At 42.7% G+C, this 11,284-nt stretch overlaps 1 protein-coding gene across 1 annotated transcript in view; it reads left to right on the forward strand.

Moving 5' to 3' along the window:
• The window catches only part of ABCD2 (ATP-binding cassette, sub-family D (ALD), member 2), a gene marked incomplete at its 5' end in the record, with an annotated part of 43,091 nt that extends 36,970 nt beyond the window's left edge, over positions 1-6,121 (forward strand). The window contains 3 exons of the mRNA XM_009578205.1: positions 2,334-2,418; positions 3,152-3,277; positions 5,897-6,121. Coding sequence (XP_009576500.1) covers positions 2,334-2,418; positions 3,152-3,277; positions 5,897-6,107 — 422 coding nt within the window. The remainder of the gene's footprint in view (positions 1-2,333; positions 2,419-3,151; positions 3,278-5,896) is intronic.
• Positions 6,122-11,284: the final 5,163 nt, after the last annotated feature.

The following is an 11,284-nucleotide window of genomic DNA, read 5'->3' on the forward strand; positions in this document are numbered from 1 at the left end:
AGGAAGAAAAGAGAAACAAGTAGGTGCATTATTGTTAATGCACAGTAGGGAGTCAGTTTATTGTGAGTTACAATGCCTAAGGAGGAAATTGCTCAGGCATTAGAAAATAATTTTTAAAAGGGATAATATTAAAATGGATCCTTCCTTATCTGTTGTTTGAGACATTCCAAGTAGCAAATAGGAAAGGTCAGGGAGGGAGCTAGGCAGGAAGAAACAAGATGCACTTTTAATATTCAGTTAGAATGTAAGTTGAAGTGACCACAGAAATGACCATTGTGTCCTGGTAAACGGAGGCGAAATCTTACACCTTTAGAGGAAATAATAGAATGATTTTACTGACAAGATGATGCTTCTTCTTGAACTTCATTCCCTTTTTGTCTTTAATAAGTCTTTATAAACCAGCTGATCTGGAAGAAACTGTATGAACGCAGGCACTGCTTCCCCAGGCACGTGTGCACACATGCACACCCACCCACACCCTACCTCAGACCCAGATCCCTGGAGCTCGTCTATGTTCTCAGCTTAAAAATAACAGAATATAAGCAGCAGCCTGAACATTGTCTTCAGCAGCATAGTTGTTTCTATTGCTTTCATGAAGGACCATTCCCATCCCTTGCCCCTAGAACCCTTTGTCAAAAAGGAGCGCTCCAGGTGTTTTACAGTCTTTTTTGGAAGCTGAGGGTGTCAGTGGAACAGCACTCCAGCTCCCTGTGTAGTCCCAGCACCAGCACTGCTCACCAGCAGCAGCCTCTGTGTGTCTGTTCCCTTTACCAGAGTTCAACCAAATGGTGATTCAGTTAATGATCACACAACTCCGTCTTGCTAGGAACCCGTTGATAGAAAGCACTGTAAGTGCCCCCAGAGGGGTGTCCACTGGAATCCTTAAACAAGAATGGAAGGAAACTAAGGAAAAACAATAGGATCGCTAAAGGTGATGTATTTCTGGTGTGTGCATGCCTGGTTTTTTAAATCTAACTATATACACACATATTAAAAAATCATGACATATTTTTACAATTTTACGTACAGAAAATTCTTGGAATTCAGTCTCTAGCATTATCAGTTCCTGTTTTCAGTCACACAACCTCTCGCCAGATGCTTCACTGAGGTTTTGTTCAGACCTACCAAGCCCTGGTGTAGCACCAAGCATGGGCAGAGCACTCCCCAGCCTCCTGCACCTTCACAAGCCCCGCTTGTCTCACCTTTGTTCAGGTATCAGAAATGACACAGCCCACCCTCCTTGCTTGACCTTGTTTATAGTCTTTTCTGGCAAATATTTCTTTTGGCAGAAAAGGGTTTTTGGTTGTGTTGTTAATTTTTTAGTTACAGTGCTTCTGGGCTGATTTGGAAAAATGTTCTCTTCCTCGCTCGGCCCCGCTCCAGCTGCCTGTCTCATGAATAAGATGATCTATTGAGAGAAATGTCTTATCAGATTTTCTCGACATCCACACTCTCCCTTTTCAAAACTCATCTATTTTGCTACTCTATCCATCTGGATTGTTTGACTGAAAACTTATTTTCAGTAGGGTAATTTGGTATTTGAAGTTTTTCATTAGTGGCAATGAATCACGTCAGAGTACTCACAGAAACACCAGTCCACTGTAAGATCGCAGATAAAATGCATCACGCTCCCGTTGCATGTATCTGAAAGTGATAAAGAAAAAAATCAGTTAGAGGCCATGCAGAATATTAAATAAGGATACCCAGTGTTATAACAGTTGTGGTTCATTTCTAAATATGAGGTAGTGAGAAGTTTGTATAGAAAATCCTCCCGTCTGTATGCAGTTTTGTATGTTAGCTGCTTGTCTGTGCACACAGAACACACCCCTGTCTCTGCATCTGTTTCTGTTGAGTTTGCTGACAGTTATTCTTTGCCTACAGTAGTGAGTGGAGTCTGGCACTGCTCTTTATGTTTTTTACACTTCATTTCTTTGAATTTGTTTTTAAATTTCCACTCACACCTTTCAAGAAGGAATAGCAAATTGTTCTATAAAACAAACATGACAGAATAAAATGATCAGTTATACACAGGTAAAAGATGTTTTTTCAAAGAGATGGTAAGTAAAGTTTTTTGGCAATACCTACATGACCAAGAAGGTTAAATTCTACTTTCAAAAAGGACATGATATTTGGTACATTTTTCCAATTGAGTGCCAGTGGAAAGGCATTGAGGTATTTCAGAAGATATGATCCAGAACCCTGAGCTGTCTCTTCTGCAATGGAAATGCTCTTTATGCTTTTGGTTGCAGATTGCAGAGATGTTGCAAGTGAAGCTGCATTTCCTTCATAAACTTACATTGTCCTGACGCGTTTTGTTTGCATTTTTTTAAAAGGCTGGGATGCTATCATGGATTGGAAAGATGTCTTATCAGGAGGAGAAAAACAAAGGATGGGCATGGCTCGGATGTTTTACCATAAGTAAGCATTTTGATTTGTTCTTTAAGTAGCATCTGAAAATGAGGAAGGGTTTTGCAGGTTTGCTGCAATAGCTTGAGCAGTAGTAGACTATAATCTCCATGCAATGTGCAATACTGCTAGTCGGTTGCATAGAACCGCAGACCTTGTCATTTATTCATACAAGCTCTGCTTTTAGTTTGGGCAATGCTGCTTACTTCAGCTTTGCTTTTGGCAACATAGCATTACATTTTCCAGATGTTCCCTTTTTTTAACATCTCAGGCACAAACATCTTCCCTGCATCTGTCCTACAAATATTGCAGAAGTCTGATGGACTGTTGCAGAGGCTATGGGAGTTTGAAAGCCAAGCTCCAAAACTTACTGGTTTTGCAGACTGCAAGCACAGAAAGGCAGCCCAGTCCGTACATAGCGGTGGGTAGAAAGTTTCTGAGTTGGCTGTAGCTATTGCATGACTTGATGACAGGACAGAATAATACTAGGTCGAACTAGAACATAGAAGTTAGATCACTGTGTACTCAGATGGACCAGGAAATAAACCCCATTTTTCCTGGAAATAATGAATGGAATAATGTATGGAAACTTTATGGTGTTGCTAGCCAGTTTCTAGCTGTAGATGAGAGACAGCTGTCTGGCAAAAATAACCCTTTCCTTTCTGTTGTTCTTTCAATTAAACATCGTACGTGGGAATACTGTCCAAAACATAGAAGAGTAATGTTTTTTATCTGCTTTTTAAAGGCCGAAATATGCATTGCTGGATGAATGCACGAGTGCTGTAAGCATTGATGTTGAAGGAAAGATATTCCAAGCTGCAAAAGCTGCTGGGATATCCCTGCTTTCTATAACACACAGACCTTCTCTTTGGTAAGTATGTGCAGGGATTTATCATGGTCCTTGCTTCTAGCTTTCTGACAGACAGTGGATTGGCCTTTATTCTTTGTACTAGGGCAGTTGTTTAATCAATATCTACTGCACTTTCTAAGATAATTTATCTACAATAATAGTGATGCAAATGCATTTAGCATTGATTTTTCTCATTCTTTGACACGTATTTATTCCTCCCTCTTTATTTTTTTTAAATGTTTTTCAGTTATTAACTATTAATAGCAACATGCAGGTATCTAAGAGGCAATTAATTAGTCCACCACACCACAGCCACAACAGATATCACCAGATTATTCTGTAAAGGAGACAAGATACATGAGCTGTCCTGGGGAAGTTCACCAGTGCAGGGAGAAGATGGGAAACATGGCAAGTGGTTAAACTACTCTTTGTTCTTCCATAGGAATAATACATCTGGTGTTTTAACTTCAGTTGTGTCCTCTATCTGCAGGGTTTGTGAGCTTTCAAAATTTGATTGTCTATTAAAAAAAGAAATACTGGAATTCTGAGAAACATCATTCTAGTGAGGGAGTACTAAGTATGGAAGAGTCCCTCAAAGGAAATAAATGTAGTTACTGAATACATAAAACAACCAAATACTTTAAAGGGCAAAAGGAGATCAAGAAAGTGTAAGCTAACATTAGCAGAAACTGTTTGTTCTGAACTTCTTGATCTCTACCGTCAGATTGTTTGCTTTTTTTAAACTGATAACAAAAAATCCATTACCAGTCTGTTGCCTCAAAGGACAGAAATTGTATCAGTGTCTGCTTCTCTGAAAAAGAACGGTTTCCCCAGCATTCCTCCTTCCTCTGTGTAGATGGTGACAGTGGAAATGGCTTTTGTTGGATCAGGACCTAAACATTAAGAAAAAATGGGTATTCTGATAGGAAAAAAATGTCATATAGACATTTGTTTTTAAAATAATGTAAATTACACTTAAAAAGAAAAGTAGTGTTTAAATTTTTTAAACTTTGGCATTATTTTAAAACCACCGCTCAAGAAAACAGGTATTTGAGAGCGTCTCACCTATAAATAATGATGATGCAGAGGGAAGTTATGCAAAAGAACTTGTGAGAAAGATCTTTTGAGTTCAGTTTCCTACCAACATTTTTTGTTTCCTACTGCTAGTGCTATTCAGGAAGGTTTGGGATTGTTCCTGTAACCTCCACAGTATTACTGAAATTATCAGAAATCTGGTGATTTGTGGGGTTCTGGAGAAGTAAACAGAAGTGCTGAGTGTTTAGAAATACGCATCAAATGCCGCTAACTTAGGTATGCTTCCACAGGGACCGGGCTGCACAGACAAAAAACGGATTCACATGCTGTTTTCTCCTCCTCAAGATTATACCAGGAAATGTTTGCTCTTTTAAACAAAATATTGGTTACTTTCCTAGACCACAAACATTGGACATCTCAATCAGCTATCTTAGCTTCCTGATTTTTTTGGTTTTTTGGTGGGGGGAAAATAGAGGGATAGGTTAAGTATTTGTTGTCACAAAGAATAATATGCAAGAAGCGGTGAATGTAAGCCTGGAGTTGAATCTCTTTTGAGTCCCATGTCATAAGCTATTGAGTTTATTAAACTGTCACATTCCCTGGATGGGATTTATAATCACTGTTTTATGATGCGTCTCATCTTCTATAATTTATAGTGATAAATTACACAGTCATACCAGCTCTGGGGGAACTCTTTGCTCTTCTTCTTGCACCTCCTGATAAATGTCTTGTCAGGTCTTGACAAACTTCACATGTACACCTTCGAATATTTTCGGTGCACACACCCTGATACTCACTGAAGGATCTGTGACTCCTACACAGACTTTTTTATTTTGGCCCCTTGCAAACTGAACCATGTTTTAGGACCGGAGGTTTCTTTAGCCAACCTGATGAGATGCAGGGGAACAAATTGAGGTATAATTTGAACAAACCAGCGTTTTATCAGTAGCATCAGGTTTACCATGCCTGCCTGAATGTATTTTCTGCTAAGGAGGTAAAATGTCTTTCAGAAAGCGAGGTAAATAAAATAAATTGGGACTAGCATTCCTGGGGGAGAAGGGAGCCTTGTCTGCTGCTGCTGTTCAAGCTCCTGGAGAAAAAGGAGTCTGGTGGAGTTGCAGTGAAGGCAACTGTAGCCACAGACAATGTTTCTAAAGGGGAGGCAGAAAGAGGGAGGCTGACACCTTGGCCAGGGACAGCAGATGATGAGGAGACCCTCCACAGCCCTGCTGCCCGCTCCTGCCAGCGTCTCTGCAGGTGAGGGCCTCGGCCAGCCCGGCCAAGCGGGCTGCTCGAGGCAATGACCGCCCCAGCTGGGGAGTCCACACCGGTGATAATAGCTTATGGCTGGCACCTTGCTGCTGAATTTCACTAAATGGCCTAGGGAGGTCCTGGTGGAAGGCTTTGAAGTACCCAAATCCCTTACAAAGGAGTGTCCTGGGATTATGAGTCACTGAAAAAAAGTTTTACCCAGTGATCCAAAACTGGAGAACTCTCAACTTCCTGAGAGGCACCATTGAAAAGAGACACAGACATCCAAATTTGTGTGCAAAAATGAACCATCTGTTCCCTGAGCCATTACTAATGTTTTAATTTCTACTGCAGGAAGTACCACACTCACTTGCTGCAGTTTGACGGACAAGGCGGCTGGCGTTTCGAGCAGTTGGACACCGCTATCCGTTTATCACTGAGTGAGGAAAAACAGAGACTGGAATCCCAACTTGCAGGAATTCCTAAAATGCAGCAGAGACTGAATGAACTGTGTAAAATCTTGGGAGAAGACTCAGTGCTTAAAACAATGGACAAAGAGGAATAAATAATTTATGTTTTATGTTTTTAAAAGTATTTTTTTAGTTAAAAGCATTACAAATTCAGCCATTATCCTTTGCATGCATTGTGATAGAGGCTTAGAGCATAGAGAAACAGAGCCAGCAGAAAATAATGCTCTGAATGCTATGTAAGACTTTAGTGTTTTAGTATTAAGGAAGGAAGTGGTTGAACTGTGAAAAGAAAATAAGCAAGTGCACAGAGTATAAGATTAGTCATTGCAGCTTATGTTAATTCCTAGTGAAAGCCCGATTCACTGCAAAAAACTACCAACACACTTAGGATTTGTAGGTGAATTTTTGCCTGAGACTTGGCCTGCAGAATGTGCTCTTGTACCGGGTCGCTGTGTGCGTATGATATGCCTGCTACGCAGAGCAAACCTAGCATGAAACTCAGGCATGGAGCACGGCAGAGGCAGCATCTGGGTGAGTATGCAGATGCATGCAAAAATCTCATTTGGGTATAAGAAACATTCTTTCAGCCCATGTAAAACCAACCTCCTGTTCTACTACTGAATCGTATACACACCTTTACCTGCATTTCCGTAGGAAATAACATAATAGGCTGACCAGAAGACAACTGTCCGAGCAACCCACTGCCCTCGCGACAGAGAAGGAGGGATAGAGCTAAATATGTAATATACTTGTGCTTTATGCCATTATGCATAGCTTCAGAGGCTCTTTGCCCTTCGTGATATGTCAGTACCTTTGGGGGATTATTTATGTCCCCTATTTGGTAACCGCTGGTGGGGGGGATGGAGCACTGGGCCTGGCATCAAGTGACTTAGTTTTTGCTTGACTAAGTCATGCATCTGCTCCATGGGTCTGATCCAGCCAGCGTCCATCTTTGACCCAGTTCCTGCATTGGTAAAATCACAATATAGACACTTGTTTGTTCCATGAGACACTTTGTGACGGGAAGGACTGTAGGAGAGGAAAATGTCAGTTTCTAACAATACACTGAATTCTCAGGCATGGCTGACCTGCCAATTAAAATGTTCAGCACTTATGAAGGTCTGTGAAAATTTAGAGCATTTTGTAACCACTAATTAATATGCTTGCCATATTTTGGTAGAGTGGCTGAACACTGCCCTCCCCGTGAGCAAATGCACCAGTTAACAGCTTTGCTTTCCGGTGCACTCACTGATTGTCCCATCTGCTTTTCAGTTCAGTAGGAACCTGGTCCCCAGTCAGTCAGAAGGTGCTTTAAACAGAAACCTCTAAGACAGTGCTGGCCTGAGTGCCTTGCCAGAGGCAAAACCCGGTGAATTAGAAATAAAGATGTGAATAGATTTAGTAGCTCCTGATTTGCTCTCTCTGACTGCAAGTGCACGGCAAATGGGCAGCTCAGGAGTGAAGATCAGGAGGTGTGAGAGGCTTTGCGGATGAGTAAATGAGCCTTAGCCGAGATGTAGCAATTCTGAAGCTTGTTGGTTCTTTTTTTCCTAGAAGAAGTTTGATTTCTTAGAAGATTTCTGTCTGGTGTGCTTAGTCTGAGAGGGGCAATGCATAAGCTGTTAAGAACTATTAAGAGAGGAGAAATCTTTTGGGGGTATTTGCTGAGCTGGGAATTTTTGAGCACCCTGAAGTTAATATGAACTGTTTCCTTTTTCTGATCGCTTCAAGAACAAGGGGAAGGTGAATTAACTCCATCTGCCAAATCCCAGTCCAGTACACTAACCATTAGCCCATCTTCCTTCTCACTGTGTGCTTGTCTTGCTGCTTGGTATGGCACTTGCACCAGAAAATGGAATAAGTCTGCTCCCTGTCCTGCTCCTCCAGAGTCTGTGGCTTGAATGTAACCCTGTAACTTGTCCTGGTGACAACAGTTTGTTCCTCTCATTAGTTTTCTTTGTAGAGTCCCCTAGGACATCTCACTGACACAGAAAGGAATGCTCTTGGGAACCTTTGAAAGGGATGAGAAATTAAGGTTCAAGATACTAGGATGTTGTGTTGTAAAGTACAGACTGGAGGTCACTGCTGTGGTGGATGACATGTGCATGCATTTTAATTTGCAAGTGTCTCTGCTTGTCCCTCTCCCTGAAGGCTAGCTTTCCTCCTTCTCATCTTCAAAGAAAAATTCAGAACTCCTAAGGAAAAAAAGAAGTCAGCCAAGAATCTGTTCTCAGTGAGCATAAATGAGATGACTGATGATTTTAAAGGCTTGCACATTTCTGAGTTATGTTTCTCTAAGATGGTGATGAATCAGGCACGCACCATATGCATGCCCTTGTCCCAGCTGCAGTGCAAAGCAGATGCAAAGCCACCTTTCCACAAGCCTCTCCCAAGGCAGGAGCTGAGGTGGAGGAAGGGGCATTAGTGCTCCCCAACCCTCCATTAAGCACTTTACCATGTGGCTGGGAGCCAAACCAGGGTTGTCCAGTCCCTGAATGAGGAGGGCACTGGGAAGTGCTGAACCATTGGCCCAATTCGGCACAGCTCCAGGTACGGCCCTGCACGCTCCCAGCCTCCCACCAAAGCTCTTCCATGGCGCTTGACTTGTTGGGAGCCATTATGGGCAAGTGCAGCACCTGAAATCTGCTGTATCGCCTTGCAGAGATCGAAGGTGGCCATCCCTCACGGCACAACAGAAACACATCTGAGGAAACTGTGTTTAAGTTTGTTTGATGTTTTTTTAAATGAGATTATGCAAAAACCATACAAAAGATACATACATTACTGATGAAATTTTAATGAAAACTGAAATTGCACCAGGATCAATGTAATAGTATTTTCCTTGAAGTTTGATATATATTTCTTGGATCCAGTACTAGACTTAACCATTCCCATTCAGTACTATAGCATAAAATATCCTAGCATCTCACTCAGCTACTTACATTCTTGTAGGCATGACAAGAACATTAGAGGCTGGTATGAGAAGAAACCCTTCTCTAAATAGGAACTTTCTGAGTAATACTGAGCCAGTTTTACAAGGATTTTCTGTACCGGTGGCTCATTATTTTTAAAGTTAGTTTTGTGGCTGGAAGAAAAGCTGCCCTGGAGATTTTCTCTGCAAACTTTCTGAGTTGTTCCAAGGGCTAATTGAGACAGGATTCTCCAGTTCTGTTTCTGGAGAGTTTTACCTCTGGTGTAATGCAGGGCATAAGCCAGCTCATTTTGTGCTGCTTCGGACCCAGCTGGAAAGCAGGAGCAGAGGTGCACGCTCCCTGCTCAGGGCATAGCTCAGGGAGATGCTGTTCTGGAGCCGAGGCACAGGGAGCACTTGGCCCTTGCAGTGCGAAAGGGTCAGAGCAGGGTAGGATGCCATGGTGGAATCCTTTTTCGTGGTGCAATGAGAGCTGCTCATCAATGTTCATTCCCTTTCTGGTGTTCAGGAGCCGTGACTCCCCGGGAGGCTGAGGAAGTGACTTTTTGGCCTTCCTTCTGCCTGTCATATCTAGTGGAAGCTAGCCAGATCCAGCTTGGTGTGTCACAGCATCTATGCGTTCAGGGCTGGATAGTGTGAAGTGCGCAGTGCACCTAGCCTCCTGTGAGCACCCTCTCATCCCCCACGATAGGCATCCCCCTCAGGGCAGGCTGGGTCTAAATCCTAGAGGAGTACAGGTGCTGAGCAAAATTCATACCAGTCTCAGGCATGGAGTAATTGTACAATAAAAATATGAATTATCCACATCAGTTTGTTCAGATAATGCTGGGATATTTCTTCAGATCTTCAGAATGGGAGGACACATTTTTTGTGCATGGGATTTCAGTATTTTAACGTAGGAGGGGTTTGTTTTTCACTTAGTTTTGGGACCAGACTCATTCCTGGTTTAGACTTGGAAGCCCTCCTTCTGCAGGGGTAGAAAACCCCACACATACTTCAACAGAGTTTTTTGAAACCAGTGGCATTTGTATTTGAGGAATGAAGGACTGGGTATTCAATGGGATATTTCAGGGAAAATTGCAATAAAAATTATATCCTAAAGCAAATGAACCCATCTACAGTCCCTTCAATATGTCTGAATGCATGTCAAAGTCAAGTTTACGAGCCTGTGATCAGAGATTTCAGTTGTATATGGAATGAAATCCCCCTACTGAGCTGTTCATGAAGCTTAAGAGAACTGAACTGCTAATTCAATGTGTCTTTGTTTTGTTTATGTTTGATATTAATGCCTTTTAAGAGCAGACAGTTTATAAAGCAATAAATTATGCTTTACAGTTGTAATTTATTCCAACCTCAAATAAAACATGTTGCATTTACTTTCAGTTTACAGTGTTCCTTATGAATCATTCACAAAGCAGTCAGGACCTGCCTGCGTGTACTCTGGGAGCCCCTTCCCATTCCTTGTTTCTGCGATGGGGTAGGAAAGCTTGGGGTGGATGTTGCGTGTTTGCAAGTTAAAACAAGTGTTTCATTCCTAGCTCAGGCTGGCGTCAAAGGCTGCTGTCAGGTTTCTCATGTCTCATGCCCATCCACTTCAGCGTGGGCCTGATTCGTGACGGGAAGGTGACAAGAGCTGCCAGCACTTGCTGGAGAGTTCTGCAGGGAGCCTGGACACCGAGCAGTGTGCCAGGGGACGGTGTCAGTAGCACAACATCAGGTGGCCTCAGCAGCATCTCTCCCAAAGGTTGTTATTATGGTCTTTGGAAGAAAAAGTTATGCATAAAGCATCAATGTCACAAATATTACAAGCAAGTGCTCATGTTGGCCTAGAAAAGGAGAGGGTTTTTTTCTTAGGGATTAAGATGAAAAATACGGTCTCTTTAGCCCTTCAGACTACCAGGAGTATGAGGACATCGGTTGACTCCTGGGCACCCAGAGCTTGCGTGTGTCTAGCCCCTTCCCAGCTGTGTGGCGGGGGACGGTGAGGTACTGTGTGGTGCTACAGGACCTGGATTATGCAGTTGAGGAGCCCATGGCGATGCTTGTCACTTGAGAACTAGATCCTTACGGGTGACTGAAGGCTGTCCCCCATGCCTCCCTTGCAGCTACTGCACGCACTCAGAGGGAGAGCACCGACAGAGAGCAAGTCCAGGACGCAAGCCATGAGAAATGCATTTTTGGGGGTCTCTGGGGGGTTGTAGGACCACACTGGGGCACATGCATCAGACCAGGAGGAGACAGGCTATATTGTAGTGGGGGAGGTGAGTTGAGAGTTGCGAGGTTGCACTTGAGTTTCACTTTTTTTTGTAAGACATGCTTCGGTGTCTGCTCTTTGGAGAG

This window comes from Fulmarus glacialis, unplaced genomic scaffold (genome assembly GCF_000690835.1).
Source record: "Fulmarus glacialis isolate BGI_N327 unplaced genomic scaffold, ASM69083v1 scaffold5455, whole genome shotgun sequence".
Lineage (NCBI taxonomy): Eukaryota > Metazoa > Chordata > Aves > Procellariiformes > Procellariidae > Fulmarus > Fulmarus glacialis.